General features: G+C 33.2%; 2 protein-coding genes across 2 annotated transcripts in view; one reads left to right on the forward strand and one right to left on the reverse strand.

The window, feature by feature from the left end:
• Taf1 (TATA-box binding protein associated factor 1) overlaps positions 1-25,377 on the reverse strand; it is a 45,337-nt gene extending 19,960 nt beyond the window's left edge. Inside the window, exons 1-15 of the mRNA XM_089698207.1 lie at positions 25,049-25,377; positions 24,597-24,664; positions 23,866-24,074; positions 23,263-23,377; positions 22,913-23,094; positions 22,455-22,632; positions 22,007-22,177; positions 21,588-21,715; positions 16,359-16,597; positions 15,937-16,096; positions 15,473-15,707; positions 14,710-14,895; positions 14,176-14,348; positions 13,692-13,812; positions 13,287-13,444 (exon numbers count right to left, since the gene is read on the reverse strand). Coding sequence (XP_089554333.1) covers positions 13,287-13,444; positions 13,692-13,812; positions 14,176-14,348; positions 14,710-14,895; positions 15,473-15,707; positions 15,937-16,096; positions 16,359-16,597; positions 21,588-21,715; positions 22,007-22,177; positions 22,455-22,632; positions 22,913-23,094; positions 23,263-23,377; positions 23,866-24,074; positions 24,597-24,664; positions 25,049-25,268 — 2,543 coding nt within the window. The 5' untranslated portion in view covers positions 25,269-25,377. The remainder of the gene's footprint in view (positions 1-13,286; positions 13,445-13,691; positions 13,813-14,175; positions 14,349-14,709; positions 14,896-15,472; positions 15,708-15,936; positions 16,097-16,358; positions 16,598-21,587; positions 21,716-22,006; positions 22,178-22,454; positions 22,633-22,912; positions 23,095-23,262; positions 23,378-23,865; positions 24,075-24,596; positions 24,665-25,048) is intronic.
• Positions 3,069-4,708, forward strand: LOC149486589 (uncharacterized). The gene has a single exon (XM_089697831.1). The coding sequence runs from the start codon at positions 3,182-3,184 to the stop codon at positions 4,679-4,681; it is 1,500 nt and encodes a 499-aa protein (XP_089553957.1). The 5' UTR covers positions 3,069-3,181; the 3' UTR covers positions 4,682-4,708.
• Positions 25,378-25,709: the final 332 nt, after the last annotated feature.

The following is a 25,709-nucleotide window of genomic DNA, read 5'->3' on the forward strand; positions in this document are numbered from 1 at the left end:
CGAGCGTAGGTATCCATAGTGTTTGTCACTGACGGTCACTGACCTCTATAACTTATAGTTATAGAGGTCAGTGGTGTTTGTTGTGTAAACATGTATGTATTTGAGTAGTTAGTAGCATATTATATTCTGAATTTCTGATCCATGCCTATTCACTCAAAACTAATAACACTAATGATTTGTAACAGTAAATTATTTCAATAGGTAGGTATTTGAACATTTCCCAACAAGACGTAAGAATAATTATTCGTAGGTATACAAGATACAATAACAAATCTAATACACTATTTATTATTTTATTATTTACTAGCGGTCCGCCCCGGCTTCGCCCGTGGTACATGTTTACGTTTTCTCTCCATAAGAAGTAATAGCTAGAGAGCTAGCGCAAAGCTACCTGTATGTATTTGACCAGACCTGGATTTTTGTGTGTTGATTCCCCTATACCTACTATACATGAGATGAGGAGTCACTAAGCCCAGAGTGGTGGACGGGGCGCGCGCTTAGGTAAGACAGGTGGAAATTTTTGGCGAACTTTGAAACCATTTGACCACGTCTGCCATTTTGATATTTGAAAATAGATTATTATTACTATCGGAAAATAACAATGGCAGACCATTATCACGCGGATAACATTCTGGCAGACACTTATGAAAGTGCTGAAAAAAATACAATTTTGAAAGTATTTGACCAGATCTGCCATTCATATATTTTATTTATTAGGGTCTTAAAAACTTATTTTCGAAACGGCAGACATTTTCATTGCGTACAGACTTCAGCAGACAACAAAACTTTACAGACTTCAGCAGTCAACAAGACTTAGCTTCTACATGGTCAGATGTATATATGTATTACGTTCCCTGACCTTACATCAATGATTTACTTTATTAATGTTTTTATGGTCATTTACATTTAATTTTGAAAACTATGGAATAAAATTTATAAATTTGATGATACAAAACTAAATATACATTTGTAAAGAATCTCAAATATAAAGTTGTGTTGCAAATAACAAATCATCATTTAAATATTTAGTTTATTTCTTTATTTAAGAAACAATTAACAATTACAAAACAACATAAAAAAACACGCATGCATTTATTGAAATGTTCATTCATCATCACTATCGTATGGCGTTGTGTGACTCGTCTTCATAATCCATTGAATCGGATTCTGTAAAAGTAAAACGTAAATTATATAATAAAAGAAATGAGTCATTATAAACTTACCTAGTAAGGCAATGCCTTTGATGTCGCACGATGCCGCCGCGCCGCCAGTGTAGGTACTTCTGCTGCTACATGAAAATATGCTAGGGTTGCAACAAATGGGAAATAAAACAATTGTGATTATTACTATTATGATGTAATCATTTATTCATATTATGTACATTCAAAACAATTGCTATTATTAAATCTGATGTAATTATTTTTTCATAAATATATAATTATTATTAATTACATAATATATTGCACTGTGAAATATTTACGTATCACTTTATTTTTGATGTTCTTAATTGTCTTTTATAAAATTTAAGTGACGCATTCGCATTGGGATCAACAATCCGATAAGAAAAGAATGGAGACAACATATACATAGCTTTGATTTCAATTCTACAGATACAAAATATACAATCTATCTAAAATGATACAACGGATGTTTCCTGCGTTTTCTCGTCAAAATACCGAAACAACGTAATTATTGTATAGTAGTTGGGCGTGAAAGTAAAAAAACAAATGAAAAGTGTTTTCCATATGATTATTTATTAAATTTACGCGATTAAGAATAATTTCAACGATACAATTTAGTAACCGAGAATTCAGAGGATTAAAGAAAATACCTGCCTGATCATTTTATCAAACTCTAAAAGAATTATGGTTATTTCGCATCACTCGGTTTATTAGTTTGGTAATAATTATTAAAGGTAGTTACAACCCTAGCCATTGAGTCGAACGGTAGGCAACACAATATCGACTTTGTGCGGGTACATATATGGTACATTTCTTCTTGCTGTGAAGCGTAATTATTATTATTAAGATTTTTTAGGCTATTTTGAATCAGCTGTTCTAATTTAATTCTAGAAATTTATTAAAACGTGATTTTTTTAAAAGTATATTATGAGTTTATAAATACCTCAACCAATAGTTATTGTGTCCTATCCTCATTTCTTTATATCTTGGTAGTTAACTAAAGTGTTAAATTTACATAACCTCAACAACAACATTTACACTGCCACTGCACTTAAACTAAACTAACTAGCTCTCTAGCTATAAGAACCATCCTCGTACTTCAAGGGATATAATAAAAAAAGAATTATCGAAATCGGTTCAGCCGTTCTCGAGTTATGCGCTTACCAACACATTTTGCGATTCATTTTTATATATAAGACTAGCGGTCCGCCCCGGCTTCGCCCGTGGTACATGTTTACGTTTTCTCTACATAAGAACCATCCTCGTACTTCAAGGAATATAATAAAAAAAGAATTATCGAAATCGGTTCAGCCGTTCTCGAGTTATGCGCTTACCAACACATTTTGCGATTCATTTATATATATATACTAGCGGTCCGCCCCGGCTTCGCCCGTGGTACATAATATTTACGTTTTCTCTACATAAAAACCATCCTCGTACTTCAAGGAATCTGTTGTTTTTCTAAGTAAATATTGTAAATTATTGATTAAAAAGGTCGAACGCGCACACATTTCATTATAGAGAAGTGATAAAATGATTAGTTTTAAAGAAATAGTGTCTGTGTTAAGTGTTTAGAGGTAATCAAAAATGTATGGAGGGACGGTCGGAACATCAACCTTAATTTAACAAAACTGTGCTTGTTATTTTTAATTAGCTAGCGGGTTAATCTCAATAATAGATACTTGATTAATTCGTTTAGTTTTAATTTAGTATTTTAAAATAGGTAGTTTAAATACATTATTTTTTTGAATACATGTAAGTGCTTAATACTTGTCAAAATAAGATTTCTATTTATTATTATTGTGGATTTGGTGTAATATGTATATTATATGGAATGATTGTTTATAAGAAATTTGTTGATCGAATATAAGATTTAGTGTTACATGGATAGTGATCTTTTTATACACACTTATATGTAAATTATTTGAGGATACAACTTATTCTTTCTTGCACGGTTTTTATAGGCGCATTAGATTTTATAGTATACCTACCTTTTAATTATGGATCCACAGTATTTGTTAAAGGATGAGGTGGAGTTTGAACTCGCGTGCCGTGGATACGTGCATCCAGGGGGTTTAGCCTCAGCATTAAAACTTGTTTTAAAAAAAATGTTACATGTTGAAAATTTAAAACTGGTTTCTTATGAATTAAAAGCACCCAGCCAATGTAGTGAAAATCCTAGTAATGAATTAGATATATGCTCAGATAAATTAGATTGCATTTTACGTTATGTGTCCGAATTAAAAGAAAAACCCGATAAGCAGCTTTATAAACGTTTAGTCTCTCGTTTAATTCATGTGATGAATAGGTTAAAATTCATTGAAGCAGCTGAAACATTAGATAAGGAGAAGCACAAAGCTTTGTCGGATAAGGCTGTTATATTACTTAATGATTTAGAGGCTAAGGATGATATGGAGGATGATGATAAAATTACTAAGGAAATGAAAGAAATTCTACAAAAATCATTGGGTGAAGATAGTCATAAGATACTTAATGAATTGGATGTTGACGTCATTGGGCCGTCGACATCTAAAGTCCCCTGCGAAACGTATTTAAACAAAGAATGCACTTCGAAAGTAGACTTAGAACAAAAGAGAGTTAGCTTTGCTCATGATGATTTAGGCATTCAATATTTTCATGATAAATTACCGGAGAACGTTTTTAATTCGACTTCAGTAAATGATGCACAAGTGACCCAAATATTAAGACACAAGTTGGTGCCTATTAGCCAATGGGGTGTTCAGTTCTCGGGCGACACTAGTGTTAGTGTTAACGCTTTTATTGAGCGAGTGAATGAATTGAAATATGCTAGAAATGCAACGGATGAAGATCTTTGGAGACATGCTATTGATTTTTTTAAGGGAGATGCTTTAATTTGGTTTCGCGCTAATAGAGAATATATAGAAAACTGGAATGAACTAGTCATCTTATTAAAACGTAATTTTCAGTCGCCGTACTATCAAGAAGAATTGCTGGCTGAAGCGAAATCTAGAACACAGGGTTCTAATGAATCTGTAGTTATTTACGTATCCGTCATGCAAAATTTATTTAATAGACTTCCAAACAAAATTTCGGAAATGGAGAAAATAATGATAATTATAAAAAATCTTCAACCGTACTATCAAAGAGCCGTATGTAGGGACGTATTTTCTTCTATTTCCGATTTGATTAATGTTTTGAGAATTTTGGAAAGAACCAAAATTAATTGTGATAACTTCAAAGAACCTAAATCTTCTTATAGATCTATGGAACCGGATTTAGCCTATAAGTCTAGTATTGAAAATAATCACGAGATACATGAAGTAAAAGCTTTAGTTCCAAAGACATATAGTAATAAATCCAGATGTTGGAATTGTCGTGAATCTGGACACTTATTTCGATCTTGTGCAGCGCCCAAGCAACGACTTTTTTGTTATAGATGTGGTCGATTTGGCATTACATCTAAAGAATGTAATTGTATGGGAAACGAGAAAGGGGAAGGGCAAGACACTGCCAACTAACCTTTCCCCTTAGTCGAAACAGTATTGAGTGGCAGAACTGGTTAAATTACGTTCGGCTATTCATGTCACGAGAAGTAATTTCGCCTCTGACCTTTCGGAAGGAGTGTGATAATAGGTCATACGTTTGTATTAACATCCTTGGTAAAAGATTCAGTGGCTTATTGGACTCGGGAGCTACTAGATCCGTGGGTAATTTAAGGTTTATAGAATATTTAAAGGTTGTAAACTTAAAGACGCAGAAACGAGAACCCGTTTACATTTCTACTGCAGATGGAACTAATCACACTCTTTCTGAAATTGTTGATGTACCCATTAAATTTAATAATAAATTTCACGTCATGTCGATATTGGTAATGCCTAATCTGTCTCAAGACCTGATTTTAGGCAAGGACTTCTTTGAATTATTTGATATAGGGTTTACATTTAAAGGTTATGATATAAAAGAGGGTTTACATATTAATACGGTATCAGATGAAGAACCAGCAATTATAAGTGAAGAAAATTTAAATGAAAATGAGAAAAAGTCTTTATATGAGGTTATTAATTATATTAAGGAAGAAATTGGGTCAGGATTAGGTAGAACAACAATTCTGAAGCATACAATAGATACCGGTGACAGTAAACCGATATACCAAAAGCAATACAATTTTTCTCCAGTTATTAAGAAAATTATTGAACGTGAACTAGATGAAATGTTAGCCAAGGATGTAGTAGAGCCATCTTACAGTCCTTGGTGTTCTCCAATAGTACTGGTTAAAAAACCAAATGGCTCCAATAGACTTTGTTTAGATAGTAGGCAGTTGAATAAGGTCACTAAAAGAGATACATACCCCTTGCCTAGAGTGGCTTCTATATTAGACAACTTGCGACACTCACAATTTCTTAGTACTCTAGATCTCAAAACTGCTTTTTGGCAAATTGAACTGGATAAGTGTAGTAAAGAGAAGACAGCGTTTGCAGTGCCAGGTCGAGGGTTGTATCATTTTAAAGTAATGCCTTTTGGTCTTGTAAATGCATCACAAACACAACAAAGACTCATGGATATTTTGTTTCATGCCTTAGAGGGCAAAGTTTGGGCTTATCTGGATGACATTGTTATTTGTTCAGAAACGTTAGAGGAACATCTGAACATTCTAAAACAAGTGTGCAGCATATTAAAAGATGCCGGTTTAACAATAAATATAGAAAAATGCAAATTTGCGCGTTCAAGTATGCGTTTTCTGGGATACATTGTAGATAAAGATGGATTGCGTACTGATCCTGAAAAAGTGTCAGCTATTATTAATTTCCCAAGACCTAAAAATTTAAGAGAGTTAAAGAGATTTATTGGAATTGCAAGTTGGTATCGAAGGTTTGTTAAAAATTTTGCACTCATTGCAGCACCCCTCCATCAGTTGACAAAAGGGAGAAAATCCAAAACATTTAAGTGGACGGATGAGGCAGATAACGCATTTGTTAAAGTAAAGACACTCTTAACCACGACGCCAGTGATTTGTTGTCCTGATTTTAATAAACCTTTTATTATTCAATGCGACGCTTCAAATAAAGGTATAGGAGCAGTCTTATGTCAAAAGGTTGACAACGTCGAGAAACCCATAGCTTTTCTTAGTAGAAAACTTAATGAGCGAGAACAATTATATACGACATCGGAAAGAGAACTTTTGAGCATTGTGTATGCTATAGAAAAATTCAGACCCTACATAGATGGATCGCATTTCGCAGTCGTCACTGATCACAGTGCACTAAAAATGCTTCATAAAATGAAAGACCCACATGGTAGACTTGCGAGATGGGCCATGAAATTGCAACAGTTCAGTTTCGATATAATCCATAGGCCCGGTAAATCTAACGTTGTTCCTGATGTTCTATCACGATCTATTGATGCCCTTGGAGACTGTATAGAAAGTAACTTTCTCAGCAATTTAGAGAAACATAAGGACGAATGGTATAGAAATAAAATCTTAAAAATTACTAGCGGTAGCGAGGTTCCTAATTGGCAAGTGAGAAATGGGTTATTATATAAGAAAATTCATCTGAAGCAATATCCAGATAAAGTTAACGACTGGAAATTGTACATTCCGCATGCTCTCAGAGGTGATGTTTTGAAACGTTGCCATGATGATGTCACTGCAGGTCATTTGGGAGTACGGAAAACTTTATTTAGAGTAAAACAACATTATTACTGGCCTGACATATTGAAGGATGTTAAGATGTATGTCGGGAAGTGTGAAGTGTGTGCAAGAGCAAAAGTGTCGCAACAATTACCCTTAGGGCATATGGGTAGTCATCGTACAGTCACTAGACCGTGGCAAGTGATTTCATTAGATCTCATGGGACCGTTTCCTAAAAGTAAAAACTGTAACACTATGTTACTTGTCATTACATGCTTATTCAGTAAGTTTGTTCTTCTATTTCCGCTACGAACAGGAAAAGCCGATAAGATTTGTGACATTATTGAAAAACAGTTTTTACTGTTTGGAGTGCCTCAAGCGATTATTTCAGATAATGGGAAACAATTTGAATCTCATTTATTTAAGGATTTGATGTCAAAATACAATACCAGTATTTGGTATACGCCCAGTTACCATCCCCAAAGTAACCCAACAGAACGCGTCAATAGAGTTGTTGGCACTATGATCTCAACATATATTAATAAAAAAAACATAATGAATGGGATGTACATTTACACAATTTTGGTCATGCCATTAGAACATCGATTCATGAAACAACAGGTTTTACACCATCATACTTATTTCTTGGTAGGGAGACTGCTGTGCCTCCTAAAACCTTAAATTCGAGGGATTCGCAAATAATAGATGTTGACTCTATCGTCATTAAGACCGATAATTATTTGATGGATTTAAAGAGAAGAAGCCAACTTTTTCGCGACGTTGAGCATAAAATTAAGACCTCACATTATAAAAGTTCAAAATTATACAATATTAAACGTAGGCGGGCAAATTTTAACATAGGTGATGTAGTTTGGAAAAGAACTAAGTTGCTTTCTAATGCCAGTAATAAATTTATGGCAAAGTTAGCACCTAAATTTGAAAAAGCCATAATAGTAGCTAAGTTATCAGATAACATCTATCGTCTTAATAATTGTCATGGTAAGTCAATAGGTATTTGGCATGCTAAGGATTTAAAGCCTCTCTGGCGTGAACATAACGCATGAAAGAAATGAGATGCATAAACTATGGCATCTCATTTCTTGTGTTGGTTGGGGGAATGTTATGTTTGGTAAACTAACAATAATTGTAACGTAGTTTCACGACTTGAGCTATCGTACGAGTGGCTCAGTGGAACTAATGTGGAGCGTAGATCCGCGGGTCGTAAGTTCAAATCCACACGAATCTCAATGCATTTTTTATAATTATTAATATTTTTAAGAAACGTCTGGAAATCCTTATACGATGTCATTGAAAGGACAGTGGTCGTTGAGCAGTGGATCTCGGCACACCGTTTGTCGGTGTAATTTGTTTGAAATAATATCATAATTATAAGTGTGATTACATATTCTAAGTTTGTGCTATTATTTTCGTGCGAGAAGGGCCTGTATGAAACGCCTTCAATCTCGTGATCAAAATAATACGCGTTCGATATCCATGCGACTGATTTTTACTACCTGGAGCTAACTAAAAGGCAGGGATTGGAAGGATCCCGTTCAATAAATAAAATCCTCCTGGCGCCCTCACTAATTTGCTAAGATTACTTAGATATAAGTCTTGTTAGAATTAGTTACGTTAGTTACTACCTACTAGTTATTATCCTCTGGTTAAGTCTAACTGTTTTTTTTATAATAAGTATATTATGTACCTAGTTCTTACTTTTAGTTAAGATTTCTATTGATTGTGTACGTCAATGAAATAAAACGTTTCCTTCATAATAGCTTAGTTGTTTTGCTTCATATCACCGTGTGCTTAAGAAAAATAACCCATAACAATGTATATGTATTTGAGTAGTTAGTAGCATATTAGGTATATTCTGAATTTCTGATCCACGCCTATTCACTCAAAACTAATAACACTAATGATTTGTAACAGTAAATTATTTCAATAGGTAGGTATTTGAACATTTCCCAACAAGACGTACGAATAATTATTCGTAGGTATACAAGATACAATAACAAATCTAATACCTACACTATTTATTATTTTATTATTTACTAGCGGTCCGCCCCGGCTTCGCCCGTGGTACATAATATTTACGTTTTCTCTACATAAAAACCATCCTCGTACTTCAAGGAATATAATAAAAAAAGAATGATCGAAATCGGTTCAGCCGTTCTCGAGTTATGCGCTTACCAACACATTTTGCGATTCATTTTTATATATAAGACTAGCGGTCCGCCCCGGCTTCGCCCGTGGTACATATTTGCGTTTATTCTACATAAGAACCATCCTCGTACTTCAAGGAATATAATAAAAAAAGAATTATCGAAATCGGTTCAGCCGTTCTCGAGTTATGCGCTTACCAACACATTTTGCGATTCATTTTTATATATAAGATTATGTGAAAATAACCAGGAAGGTGAAAAACATATTTACGAAAACATAGTACCTAACATATGGCTGTCGCTACAATAATTATATTTCAATTTTATCTTTTTATACCTAGTAGAACTGGCCGACGAATAAAAAAAATCATATTAGAATAAATTTACGGAACAAAAAAAGGATTGTAACTGAATTAGGTAATTAGGTATGTTTGTTTCTGGGCGCACCGTTTTCGACGACGCGACGCGCGACGTAAGCGTATAGGTATAGGTACCTACTTTGCTAAAACAAACTAATAAAATTGTGTGTCTGTCTGAAAATTCGGAAAAGCATATTTTGCAAGTTTGTGATTACTTTGATAGTTTACCGATTTATAATAATTGTAATTGTAATTGTATAATATATCATTTGCAATGTGGTGAAATTTCATAAAAATCACGGGCCAATTTTTTGTTTTGAATCCCACCGAAAATATAATTGCGTTATTAGAATAATTAATTACTATACCTACCCACGATCAATTATTACAATATAGTCTCAAATGCATACTAGAGAAATATTGCAATTTGATTCAATGCATAGCATACAAAAATAAATTCACAACACAAGAAATTCCGCGCGCAAATCATAGCGCGTGTCATCAAGCCGACGACGACGCGACGCCGAACAAAAGTACCTAAGACGGACGACCACGCTTCGAGTTGCCAAGTTACAACAATAATGAGTAATAAATTGTTTCCAAAAACAAACAAGTTTTCCATTTTTCTGTATGAGTAGACAGAACTTCAAAACGCTGCGCCACCTGCTACGGACGATTGTTATAAAAATAAAAGTTATATTTGTTGGTGTATACTATTTTATTGATCAATAATTTTGGAAAATAATAATTGTCAACATTGATTACAATAAAACGCAGTTTTATTTTATTACACTATTGTTTATTTTATCAAAACATGTATTTGAAGTACCATATAATATTATGCTGATCCAAGCATTTTCACTCAAAAGTAATATCACTAATGATTTGTAAAAGTAAATTATTTCAATATACATTTCATAACCAACAAGAATAATTATTATTATTCCTACCTACAACAACAAACCTAAAACACTATTTACTATGGGAAAATAACCAGGAAGGTGAAAAACATATTATTATTTACGATTTCGACGCACTCGACTTTTAGTAAAATATAGTAGGTAAACATAATACATATTATGGTTTTGATTTTTGCTACTAGTATAAGAAAACTGCGTGTTCAATGCACGTCGGGGTCACGCAACTGTGAAGGAAGGAAGGTGATTTCCTCCATCGAATAAGTGAAGTTTCTCAACATACTCGATTGGCAGACCGGCCTCAATGAAGTATGTTGGAAAGTTGTATATGTTCTGTGTAATGAAAAAATTTCGCTTGCGCGATTCAGATTCAGGTGTCGTACAGTATACCTAATGAAGTTTTTCACTTTTTGATTTTACAGCAAATACAAAATAAAAAATATACAATGGTAAATATGTAAATTCTAAACAAACTACTACCAAAATACAATTAGAACAAAAATCTTTGACTTGTTGATTTCGGCCGCGGCGACGCGACGCGTGACGTGAACGGAGTAGAGTATACTAATTACTGATACCTACTTTGATAAAACAAACTACTAATTGTTTGTCTGTCTGAAAATTCGGAAGTACTTTGGTAGTTTACCGTTTTATAATAATATTGTATACCTATATCGTTGTTTAAAAAATATTCAAACACAATAAAATATTATGATATACTGATTTATCACTGGTTTCAGTGATGAACTGATGAGTCAATGTTAGCCACTATACTTTCGTCATACGTGTGTATGATTGATGTGATTTGCAACGTGGTGATATTTCAGAAAAATCACGGGTCAAATTGTCCCACCGAAAATATAACTGCGTTATAAGAATAACTATACCTACGATAAATTATACATAATACAATATAGTCTCAAATGCATACTAGTGAAATATTTTATTTGAATCAATAAAATAAAAAAAAAATAAAAAATAATAATAATACAAAAATAAATTCACAACACAAGAAAATCCGCGCGCAAATCATAGCGCGTGACAATGAAATCAAGAACTTTCGAGCCGACGCGGACGACGAAGGAGCCTAACAAAAGTACCTACAATCATAGGCGGCTCGTGACAAAATTGTATGGCCGTGTTCACTTGAAATAAAACAACGAAAATAGGTACCTACAATAGCGTTAGCAGTACAAAAAAAATGAGCACCACATTATAAATGTCTATTTATACACTAAAAATTATAGAGTATTTCAAAACGAATTCAATTATTATTTAGCAATAATTAGAAAATCCCCGAATTTGCATTCGTGATCGTATTCATAGTGTTTGTCTACACTAATATTATAAAGAGGAAAACTTTGTTTGTTTGTTTGATTGTAATGAATAGGCTCATAAACTACTGGACATTTTACCAATGTTTGCAAGTTTGTGATTACTTTGATAGTTTACCGATTTATAATAATTGTATACTTATATCATTGTTTAAAAATATTCAAACACAATATGATATAGGTACTGATTTATCACTGGTTTCAGTGATGAACTGATGAGTCAATGTTAGCCACAATACTAATCACTTTCGTCATACATGTGTATGAACTATGATTGATGTGATTTGCAATGTGGTGAAATTTCATAAAAATCACGGGCCAATTTTTTGTTTTGAATCCCACCGAAAATACATATATACATATTACTAATTGCGTTATTAGAATAATTAATTACTATACCCACGATCAATTATTACAATTTACAATATAGTCTCAAATGCATACTAGAGAAATATTGCAATTTGAATCAATTAAAATGCATAGCATACAAAAATAAATTCACAACACAAGAAATTCCGCGCGCAAATCATAGCGCGTGTCAATGAAATCAAGAATGTAATTTTATATCAAGCCGACGACGACGCCGAACTAAAGTACCTACAGTACCATTTACCTTCAGTGTACAATACAGTTTACAGACCTACGACGGACGAACAATAATGAGTAATAAATTGTTTACAAAAAAAAACATAGTTTCTAAGGTCATTAGTTTTATTTTATTTTATTGTTATTTTCTTTGAACGATTGGAAATGAAATTACTCAATTTTTACACAGAACTTTGATTTATTAGAATTATGCTCATTATGTATAAGATAACGAACGCGAATGCACGACATCTAGCGCGTCAATGTCTAAACATCGCCTTTCGTTTAGACATTGACGCGCTAGATCTGTAATAAGTATATAGTCTTATTTTTAATTATTTAAAATGTTATTATTAATTATTGTCATTTTTTTTTTTCTTGCTTGTTTTTTTTTACTGTTTTTTTCATGTGTTTTTATTTGTCATAATTTTGTTGTTGTCTTTTATTTTATTATGTGATGTCCTTTTTTTATTTCTATTGTGTACATAATCTACCTTAATTTTCTTTTTTTTTCCAATACATTGGCTGCTCGGGTTGCTTGGAAGAAATTGCTTGAAGCAATAAAGCCGCCCTTTGCATCTAATGTCCTGTCTGTGTGTGTGAAATTTGTATTTGTGTTGTATGCAATAAAGATTATAAATAAATAAATAAATAAATAAATAGTCTATGCGCTAGATGTCGTGCTTTATGTCGTGTTTCGCTTGGCAAAAGTCACGCACACTACTGTAGAAGTGTCAAATTTTGCCGGTATTTCACTGTTGTTTTTCTAAGTAAATAATGTAAGTTATTGATTAAAAAGGTCGAACGCGGACACATTTCATTGTAGAGAAGTGATAAAATGATTAGTTTTAAAGAAATAGTGTCTGTGTTAAGTGTTTAGACGTCATCAAAAATGTATGGAGGGACGGGCGGAACATCCACCTTACTACGAAACACACTATTCATTTATTTAGACCGTTTTAGATTTTTTCTTTTACTATTATTATTCCCTTAACCTGTACCCCTGTATATAATTATCTAATAATACATAACATGTTCGACAATTTAGTTCTATATTTGCATTATACATCCAGTTACTATTATGTAAAAGATGACAAAAAAAATATTTCAAAATTGTCAGAGTTTATATCTCACCAATTAGAATCCAAGCCTGTACGCTTGAAATCAGCGCAGAGCTTGAGCCGTTTACGGATAGAACTCTCTGAATGTGATGGGAAAGCTCTCTTGATGTCATCCATTTTGATACGACGAGGATTGTCTCGAGATTTCCAGAATAATCTGTATATGAACACCTGAAATACAAAGAATGCATTTTAGTAACAGTGACCAACCAAATAAATATTGTGGAAAACAATATATAATCACACAAAACCTAGGATGAGTATAAAATATGATAGAGTTATTAACTAGAAGTATTAATATATGCAAGGCAATACAACATTCAAATGCATGAAACAATTGACTCATAATATAAAAATGCAAGACCATGTGCATACTGAAATCTTAAAACCATAGAAACATTTTAAAATATTTACCAACCTGAAGAAAGTCTCTAACAAAGTTATTGGCTCTTTTCGAGTTGGGTCCCGGTACCTCATACAAAGGACACTCTTGACCGGCGACGAAAAGCGCATCCACCTCACGTATGTAATATGATTGCCTAAAATTTGAATAAGGATTTATTAACACTTTCACATAATATAATATATGCTAATAAAGAAACATATGTTTGCCTTTGTATGAAAAATTTTCTGGTATATTTTATGATGTTACGGAAATATAGGGGAAAACAATATCAAAATATTTCTTATATGCCCATCAGGAATTCCAAATCAATAATAAGGTTGAAGTTGCACCTCCTAAAGGCCCCTGATAGCTTATTTAACAATCCGTATTTTTGTACTGAATAATACAATTATTCAGTACAAATTACGGATTGTTACGAACTTAGCAGAAGATGTGAAACCACATCCATTACCATTTGTATTTTTTGAGCACTTAAAACCAAATTATGTACACTTACCTAGTCCTAATAATAAGGAAGTCAGTTTGTGGTAATGAGTGTTCATATATTGGAGCTCGGTACATGTTATTTTCTACCACTGATTGAGTGGCACCTGGTGGTAGTATACCCAAGAACGGTGACGTATGCGCGTACGCAATTTCACCGTACTTTTGCGGTTTTGGACCGTTATCCTGAAAACATATTGTGAAGAAAGTTCAATAAGGTTAGGTTTATAATCTGTGCTCCGCGGTTTCACCCGCAGTGCTCCGCTCCTGTTGGTCTTAGCGAGATGATATATATAGCGAATAGCCTTCCTTGATGAATGGGCTTTATAATATTAGATTAGATTATTAGTAAAATCAGCACCTGCTTTATTTGATTGAAATAAAATCAATGTATCGTTGCTATTTGCACTAAAGATGTTTTAGAAAAGTGATTTTCTTTAAATTACACAAATCTTATTAAAATTAAAAATTTGATTCTAGTAACTAAAATATCAAAATCATTGAATCATTATAGTAAGAATAAACATAACATGACTTAAAATCTTACCTTAGTAGCAGTACGCTTATAGTAATTCTTGATCTTCGTGCACATTCCAACTTGACTGATGAGCGGCGGGTGTTCCTCACAGAACTCGACCAGTATGAGTTCCCCGTCCCTTCCGCTGAGGTCTTCGGGAGTACGCATGAAGAACACGTCACCACCACCTGATGCAAGACGTTCCGCTTCACGTTGCTGTGGACGAAATTTTCATATTTAATCAAGATTTTTTTTTCAATTTTTGTAACTGCGGTGGAAAAGAAAAGTATATTTTTGGTATCAAATCCATACTAATATTATAAATGCGAAAGTAACTCTGTCTGTCTGTCTGTTACTCAATCACGCCTAAATTACTGAACCAATTTTCATGAAATTTGGTATGGAGATATTTTGATACCCAAGAAAGAACATAGGCTACTTTTTATCCCGGGAAAATGACGCAATTCCGGAAATCCCACGGGAACGGGAACTATGCGGGTTTTTCTTTGACTGCGCGGGCGGAAAACTAGTATACAATTTAAGTATAGAAATAATAAAAGCTGGATAATTTAATAAAGTGATTTAACCGAGACCATTTTAATACACGTTAGAGCCACAATAATAACCATATTGTGATTATGTAAATAGTATATAGTATATACAACCGAATATACTGATATTTATAATCCGTCAAATGACTAATTCTTCTTGTTCGTCTTCTTATTGTGCGTTTGTATGAACGGCGCTCGTAACTCTACTACCTAATGTGCTAATAAAAATAATAGCTGCATACCTTAGCCTTCTTCTTGATATGTTTCAACAACGGTTGAACGGGATGTGGTCCAGGAGCTGCCAATGGTCCATACGACAGTTTCCTCATAGCTGGTCGATGGAAGGCTCTCAGCCTAGCCGGGCCCATGTGCGTTTGTATGAACGGCGCTCGTAACTCTACTACTGGAGTACTGTGTTGTATCAGCTGACCGCCACCCACTTTGAGACGCGGGTTTTGGGATTTTGGTTGGTAATAGCTAGAGAAAATGTTTTTATTTTTTATAATAATTGCTGTTGTAGTAACTAGGATAATAGATAAAAAATTAAAAATAAGTTAATGTATGTTAAAACTAGAACAAACATAACTGGTAAATGAGATAGATAAACCGGCTGTTTAGACCTGGATTAAATGTTATTTTTTAGTTTTTGGGTAATCGTGGAATAATAACGTTTAAAAATCACAGAATTAGCGTATATAAAACTTACACGTCATTAGATATATTGAAAGGATCTCTGTCAGGAGATTTCGGTGGCGGAGGTGGTGCGTCTTCTTGCAGAACATTGATGACACCCGCTTTACCGAGCAAGATCTTCGACTTTTTCACGTGTGGATGCGGGATTTTCACTTTAGGTTGCGGACCTCTTTCTGCATAAAGGACAATACAATTTTAAGTTTGTTCGCACTCTTCCAGTATGTTTAATTTTTTGTCAGAATAACAACACAATACATATTAAATGTAGTTGAAGGATATAAAGTTCATTCTAGTATAATTCTTGGTACCAGAAAATTAAAAATTTAAAGTAAATTTTACGATGTAACTTTAAATACGTATTTAGAAGCACAAATTTTAAAAAGGTAAATATTAAAACACATAGGTGGTATGAATTAATTTTATATAAACACATACCTCTAGTAATCTTCGAAGGGTCAACATCATCTGGTATACCCAGAATGATATTTTCGTCATTAGGATCCAAGGTCAATATCTTAGGCTTGGGTATCTTGGGCATATTCTCTGGGTCCCATATCACTTCATCTTCCCAAGTGCCATACACCAGTTCTTCATTTTCCACGGGGAAAATACTATACCAAGTATTGTCTTCGCCATCTGCTGAATTGGCTGGATTGTTAGCTGATGCTGTGGACCTAGAATAATAATAATTAATAATTCAAAATTTGAATGCAACTGTATTGGTGCTTCAATATATATTTATATAAACAATCAACTCTAATATGTAATTTTATCTAATTAAATAAGAAAAACATATAGTGGTGGTCATATAATTAAGAACGATCTGAAGTACTAGAAATTTTTATTTAAATAATGTCATACACAGAGATGTGCACCTTCTGAGAAGCAACTAGTTATGTCATAAAATAGCCACATTAATAGAGCAACTAAGTTTAAGAATAAATAATAAAATCGCCAACAATATTTTACTCAAAAATAATTTATTTTACCAAAGCAACACATTCAAATAATAGTGAAGCTGGACAAATAATTAAGAACGATTAATTTATCTGCTCTGCTTTATATTGAGTTCCAACCCAAAATCTGTAACAAATGTTGAAGTCCTGAATAAAATAAGCTACCCATCAGACCACAGAATGATAAGATGCTCTTTAAAAATACAAAATCCTAAAATGAACCGTCGAATATTCAAAACCATGCCCAGCAAATTGAAGTATACACACGAGACAGAAAACTACATACAAAATCTAAAAGAGAACTTACCAATACTACGAGATTTCCTAAAAGAGGATCAGTCTGTACAATCATTCAGCAATAAACTGGAAGAATTAATCATTAAAAGCCTTAAAACGGATAAAAACAATAGACAAAAAAACAAGATCATTAGCGAACACACACAGAATTTAATCCGTAGAAGAACTGAACTTATGTTCACAAAGAACAAATCGAAAGAAACAAGAGAAGAACTCAAGAATCTGTTCAAAGAAACCAATCGAGCAATCAAAACAGATTATGCTAATCATAGAAGAGCAATAATAGAAAAAAATATGACAACTTTCCGGAGTTCCAAAAGAGCCTTTAAAGAATTATCAACTCATAAAAATTGGATACAAAGTCTGAACAGCGAAAAGGGTGAAATCAAAAATAGAGAGGGCATCATAGAATGTGCAACGGCTTTCTATACTTCTCTTTATGAAAAACCATCACATGATATAACACAAAATAACAAAAACGATAATAGTATTAATATCAGTGGAGAAGATATAGCAAAAACAGCACCAGACCCAATAACAGAAAGTGAAATAATAACTCAAATTAAACAACTGAAACCCGAGAAAAGTCCAGGTGAAGATAATATCACAAATGAAGCCCTGAAAATCGGTGCGCCATACCTAGTTAAATACCTAAAGGATTTATTCAACTTAGTACTGGAAAAAGAGCAAGTACCATTGCAATGGTGTAGATCCAATATAATACTGCTATATAAAAAAGGGAACCCGCTAGACATTAGCAATTACAGGCCCATCAGCTTACTATCTACAATATATAAACTCTTTTCGTCAATCTTACTACGAAGGATAACACCAGATATAGACAAGAATCAGCCAATAGAACAAGCGGGTTTCCGGCCGCACTTCTCAACAGTAGACCACATCCATACAATAGAACAAATCATAGAGAAATTTAGAGAATTCAACAAACCACTTTACATAGCCTTTGTGGACTATTCCAAAGCATTTGACAGCATAATACACCCATACATTTGGACAGCCTTACAAAACAACAATGTCAACAATGCTTATGTAAATATCATAAAAAACATTTATGCTAAAAGTGTAAGCAGAGTAAAACTGGAAAGACAAGGGGAAGAATTCAAAATTGGAAGGGGAGTACGCCAGGGTGACCCATTGTCTCCAAAGCTATTCATTGCCGTCCTTGAAGATATTTTTAAAAACATTAAGTGGGAAAATAATGGCATATGGATACGAAATAAAAAACTTACACACCTAAGGTTTGCTGATGACATTGTTCTTTTCAGTGAGTCTGCAACAGGGCTAGAATCAATGCTACAAAAATTAAATTCTGCAAGCATAAAAGTCGGCCTACACATGAACGCATCTAAAACTAAAATTATGTCAAATAGTCAAAAGAAAACAATTAGAATAGAGGAAAACCCAATAGACTATGTAAATGAATATGTGTACCTTGGAAAGTTGGTTTCTTTTGATGCAAAAAGCAACGAAAACGAAGTAGACAGAAGAATAAGTACAGCCTGGAAAAAATACTGGGCCCAAAAAGAAATTCTAAAAGGTAATTATAGCCTTAAAATAAAAAAGACATTAATGGATTCCTGTATTCTCCCAAGCCTCACTTATGCAAGCCAAACATGGGTCTTCACAGAACAAGTAAAGAACAAAATTTCATCATGCCAACATGCTATGGAACGAAGTATACTGAAACTAAGAAGAATAGAAAAACAAAGGAACGTGGACATTCGCAAGAAAACCAAACTAACAGACGCACTTAATTTCAGTTTAAAACAAAAGTGGAAATGGGCAGGACACCTCTCCAGATATGAAGATGACAGGTGGACATACCATGCCACTAAATGGCAGGGCCCAATCGGCAAAAGGAAAGTGGGAAGGCAGAAGAAGAGGTGGGTGGACGACATAGAGAAAATAGCAGGAAAAAACTGGATGCGTATGGCCCAAGATAGGGATCTTTGGTACAAGATGGAGGAGGCTTTTACCCATAAGGGGCCACCTAACAAGGAATAGATAAATAAAAATAAAATAAAAAATATATACTTATTATAAAAGGAAAAAAAATAACTGAAATGTAATATGTATAATTATGTATTTATTAATAATTGTAAGGTGGAAATAAATAAAGCTTATTATTATTATTAATTTATCTGCTCAGGAATTGTTTTGTATGACACTTACATTTAAAAAAATTACAATAATACGTTGCGAGAAAAATTTGTAAAGCAAGTTAATACATTTTTAACTAAAATTAATATTTAATAGCATGTCCACGGCTTTTAATTACTGCTCGGCGAGGCATTGACTCTATTAATTTTTGACATTTTGCTAGAGAAATAGAGTTCCATTCTTCTAAGAAAACGTCGTACAGCTTCCTTAAATTTCGACACTGTGTATTTGAAACCTTTTTCTTTACTTCGAACCATAGATTCTCTATTGGGTCAGGGCTGTTAGCTGGCCAGTCCAAAACAGAAACTGACTGCGCTGTTAGAAATTCCTTTACAGTGTGTGCAGTGTGCTTTGGATCATTGTCATGCTGGAATGTCCAAATAACCGGTAGAACTTCTTCAGCATAAGGTAATATTGTTTCTTCCAGTATATTTTTGTATTGGAATTGATTCATGTTACCTTCTATCAACTTTAAAGGTCCAACACCATGTCCAGAAAAGCACCCCCAAATTTTCACATTTCCACCACCATGCTTTAATGTTACATTCGTGTACTTAGGGTCGAATTCTGTATTCGGAGGACGTCGAACATATCGTTTTCCATCGGAACATACTCTGTTTATTTTCGTTTAGTCAGAGAAAAGTACATTTTTCCACTGTCGCACAGTCCAGTTTTCATATTTTCTTGCAAATCTAAGCCGGGCTTGCTTGTGGCAAAGTTTCAACATGGGTACTTTTCTTGCTATCCGACCGTGCAATTTTTCTTCTACCAAACGTCTTCGAATAGTGCGTGCTGAGATTGCTGAAGGATTATTTTCGCCGAAATATTCTTTTCTCAGCCCATTGGACCCTTTAAAAGGATTTTGTTTCACCATACGGACGATGTTTCGGTCATCTTGAGGAGTTGTTTTTTTCTGTCTTGGCATACGTGGGACATCTGAAGTTGTTTGATACGTATCAAAATGCCTTATAGCGTGGAAAAGCATAGTTTGAACATTGCAGATACACTTTTTATAAGACCAATTCTTCCCGCGAAGTTTTATTATAACTTCCCTAGTAGATTTATCACAACTTTTATTTTTTCCATTTTTTTTATGAGAAGTAATCACTTTTAATCTTTTGCAACACTTAATGTCGCCAAAATTATACAAACAACCACAACACACAACACACAATAAATCGAGTCGAGTGTTCTCTATTGAAATTTGAATAAAAGTATAAACTATTTAGCGTTCTTAATTACGTGACCATCCAGTTAATAGGAATACTATGTTTAGAAGTAGTGTAAAAAGTTTGTCTATTAATTTTTAGGCTAATCACATGTATTAATGAATACAGTGATTTGTTGGAAAAGTATTTCTATAAATTTATAAAGAATAGAAAAAATTCGATCACGAGGCGGGACTCGAACCCGCATCCTTTCGCGCCATTCCGGGGCGGATGCCTGACCAATTCAGCCACTCGTGACCCGCCAGAGCAATCGAATTTATTCTATTCTTTCAGTTTTATGTGTCTAAGGAACACACCGCGCGCCATCTATTGAGATGATTAACAACCATCTCAACCAATATGAAACACTTTTCAGTGAATACAATATTGTAACGATGGAACACGACCTTTTTTGTTGAAATTGATATTTTTGGTTTTATGGCATTCAAATGCTTTATAATCGAATTTTTTCTATTCTTTATAAATTTATATTTATAAATCATTTGAATGCCATAAAACCAAAAATATCAATTTCAAAGTATTTCTATATCGAGAAAAATAAAAATAATTGCATGAAATTAGTTATGAATCTTAGTCTGAAAAAATCTTCCCTTTGTATTAGCGTTCTTAATTATATGACCACCACTGTATGTTATATTGACTTCAGTAAAAAGGACAATACACTAATAATATCGAGATATTTTTACCTACAGGGCTATGGAATGAACATTTTACCAATATACATGTGCTAGATAGCAGATTTTTGCAGAAAATACTGTCCTTTATATACATAAAACCGAAAGAGTAGAAGAAATTCGATTGTTTTTCTGGGATCAGGAAGGCCGAGAGGTCGGACGTCACCGCGAAAATTCGAATCCCACCTCGTGATCGAATGTTTTCCATTCTTTATAATTTTCTAAAATAAATACTTTACACACATTTAATAAACAAAAGTTTTATTGTACTTTTATTTTATAAGACTGTTACAATAAAGAGTAAATAAATAAACACAAGTAACTAACGTGGGTGGTTTAGGTTGCAACGGCGCCGGCGGTTGCGGTCTCGGATGCGAAAACTGCTGTGCCGTGCGACTCACCGACGTCGGAACCCAACCGGCGGCATTGCTTTTGCTGTTTAAACGTGCCAGCACCTATAACAAAACAAATTTAAAATACTTATTTATAAGATGATTGATGAGATAAAAATTTATGTAGAATGAAAGCGCAGGTGCAATAGAATATTTAAAAAATTAGACAACCTAAGTATATATTTGATACAGAACAATAAAATATCTCTGATAGTATATATTATGTGTACTTAAGAGATACATATATCTATTATCTGTCTACAAAATATAATAAATTTGAGACAAATGAACCTGATCTCTACTCATGCGGGTATTATTAAAATCCTGTCGAAGAAAATAAACTTCTTATATTACCTTGTGTTTAATTTCACTGCCGTCCCAAATAACATCGTCCTCCCATTGCAACTGTGAGACCATAAGGAAGGAGTCATCGGGAAAGCCACTATCAGGACTATCGGAACCTTCACATTCCTCTTTAACCTCCTCCTCTTTTTTCGGTTTCTCCTCGCGATCTGGTGATGGTGCCTAGAAATAATGAAAAAGAGCACTATTAAGAGGCAATAACTTTGTTGGAAGTTATTGTCCAGTTACACTGAGCTATAATGTTATTCATTTTATTAACAATTCAAATAATTATAATTTTTATGATATTTTGAGTAAGTTGTTTCAAAAGTAGTACCGTTCAAAGGGAAAAAGTGATTATTTTTTCTTAATATTTTGTTCATGTGTCTGACGATGAAGTCAGAAGATGTCTGAAACCAATCAATAATAACAAAAACAGGAAGAAAAATACTTCATTTACCTTTAATTTAAACCCATAGTCAAATCCATCGCCAGTTTCTGGCACATTCAGCATATCATACCAAGCCTGAGCGGGACCAAACCTCCAATGAGCAGGTGTAGGCCTCTGACTCTTGTCACCTTTATCACCAGAAGAACCATTTTCTTGATTCCCCATATTTTGATTTTCTTCCATTGGTCTACAATTTTCATTACAATATATTTACGCTAAACAAAATATAACATAGGACATCAATTTATATGTAGCTAAATGTTTGTTAAATTAGTTTTAAAAACCTAAGAGTATTCGTAATTTTTAAAATGAATTACAAAAATATTTTTTTATGCTTATGAACACCATTAGTCCATATGAGTAACATAACACTTTTAAAAATATTCATAGGGACAGAAATTATTCATGATTCTTCAAAATGACAATTTTTTCACAACACATGATTTAAATATGTACATCATACGTACTTGAGAAATTTATCTTCATCGTCACTAGCATATTGCGGATCCTGCAGTTCAGATGTTTGTGGGGGTGTATCGGACCCTGTACTGCCGCTTCTCTTACGACGTCTTCGTTTCTTAACGCCTCGCCAAATTTGTGGCAGACTCGATAGTTTCCCCGGGCCGAATAGACGAGAGAAAAGTAATACCTGTGTATAAAATTTATTCAAAATTAAAACACTTAATATTAATTTATAATATAAACAAAGTCAACACCATATAATTTGATTGCATCAAAAGTTATCATAAAAACAAATGCTGAAGAAAACTTTGTTCACTTAAAATATGCATACAAATTTACGATAAGCTTAACTCACCTTGTCAGGTCTAAAGTCTGGGAAAAGTTCTGTGACATCAACATTAGCATATTTTGATGGAAGCATTGCGGCTAATGGAGTTTCCAACCTTTTAGGTTTCTCAGTCTTTTGTTTTCTGTAAATAGTTTGTTGCACAAAGCAAAGTTAGACAATAGTTGAAGCATTGAATTGAATAAATTAACGGACTAAATATAGCTACTTAGCTACTTAAATTATTTTTATTAAAGTTGCCCAATTAAATATGAAAGATGCTTTATGAAAACTACTAATTAGCATTATTTTAAATACTCTGTTAGAACTTGCTGTCACTATATTTTCTTATTCTTTATTTAAAATAAAAATCAAATAATTTCTTTTTATGATAAAAATTCTAAATTATTGAATGCCACATAAGTGTGAGAAAGTAAAATTTGGAATATCTCAATCAATTTTTAAGCACTGAGTGTTTTCATAACTACAGAATAATGCCCTTTTTCATAATACTAAATACAATGTTCTAGAAAAGTTAGGAACTTTAGCATAAATACTGCACAATAATAATCAATCAATTGATACATATTTTTATTAACAATCAATCAATTGATACATATAATCAAAACTTACGGAACAGTATTTGGCGGCGGCATAAGGCCACCGTCACCTTCCATGTCCCCTTCATAACCATCATCATTCCGCTGCTCATACTGATCATCTTGATTTGTGTCATTATCATTCTGTGGTTGATTTTGCTGATTGTCATTGTTTTCTTCTTTTACATCTGTATTTTCTGCTCTGTTTGTGTCCGATGGTTCATCCCAATTGCTTTCTTCATTCTAAATCAAAAAAATCTTTCTTCAAATTATTGTCAAATATGCATTAGTCTATACTAATAATTTAAAGCTGAAGAGTTTGTTTGTTTGAACGAGCTAATCTCAGGAAAAACTGACTTGAAAAATTCTTTCGGTGTTAGATAGCCTATTCAAAGGCTATAGGCAACTAATCAACTAATATCATCACTCTCAAGACTAACAGGAGGGGAGCCACGCGGGTGAAACCGCAAGGCGCGGCTAGTAAAGTACACAAATTAATCAAGGATTAAATTTAAATAAAATTTTGATTGTAACAAAATACAATAGTTACTATTGTAATTACTTTAGCAGAATTGGTAGGAGCTTAACTCATACCATAGGTTAATGTTTTGAATAAAATTGTAAATTGAGGCGATTCAACATATACTTTGTAGAATTAAATGCATATTTAACTGATATGAACACAAAATTACAGTACAATTATAGTAAATGATTTTTTATTGATAACAGAATATAAGTTACATCATATACATAATATATTCTCACCTTATCTTCATCAGCTGCATCGTCAATATCAAAAAAATCAACAGCCGATGGGCTCTTTTGTGTATAATCTAGAACAAAATATAAATGGCTATTTGAAATACATTTCTTATGAACTTTGTAAAATGATTATTTTAATAAGTAAAAATTATTCTAGAAATATGTTTAAAAGTGTCTTTTGGTGTCAACATCAATAACCAATAAGCTATTTGAATTTAAAAAACAAAGCCAACATATAAACTTGTAAATATGTAATCTTTACAGAAATTCTTATAACAATATTTGATAATTTCTTTTGTGCATTAAATTCAATTGTAATATTCTACACTACTAGTTAAAAGTAGTAAAAAGTTAAAAATATTATTGAGAATAGAGTAACTTTACAGTATATCCTCTGTTGTACCACAAATAAACAAACAAAAAGCATTAGGGTTAGGTACTCAAACAGTATGTACCTTTCTCTTCATCATCTTTATTAGGTTCCTCCTGATCTAAAACTTCAGACAACATTGATCCAAGGCCTAAGCGGTTCAGAGAGGACAGCATCCTCTTTGAATCTCCATCCAACAACCCATCGTCTTCAAGTTGACCGCTTTCGTCTATATTTCCAAATAAAAATCCTGTGAGGTCCATGCCGCCTCGACCCTGGTCGCCAGGATCATCACTATCACACATTTTTATAATTTGTGTTTATTAAAGTAATGATTTAACAAAAAACTTCTTATTTTTACATCACAAATGAAAATGTTTGGTTTGGCGACTGGCGATTACCAAAATAATGACAACTCATTTCAGTTTTCACATTTGACAAATTGACAGTTGACATTATAAGAAATACTTGCCAGATATATTATATTTCTTTATCAACTCGAAAACCCATGTATAATTCCTAATAATAGCGAATATCGTTATTGGTACGATATTAACAAGTATTTTTTTCTTTTTGAAATGTATTTAATAATAGTATCTATACTTTTCAATTAAAATTTATATGGAAGAGGAAATCATAATTGAAATAAATTTATTACTGGCAGCACATAGCCATGACCCAAATAGCCGCCAAAACTTTGTTTAAAGATCGGTTGCGATAAATTGCCGCTAGATGACTCTGTGCTA

Source organism: Colias philodice, chromosome 8 (assembly GCF_061535455.1).
Source record: "Colias philodice isolate Cphi_HAF_F1 chromosome 8, ilColPhil1 Martin Lab GWU primary, whole genome shotgun sequence".
Lineage (NCBI taxonomy): Eukaryota > Metazoa > Arthropoda > Insecta > Lepidoptera > Pieridae > Colias > Colias philodice.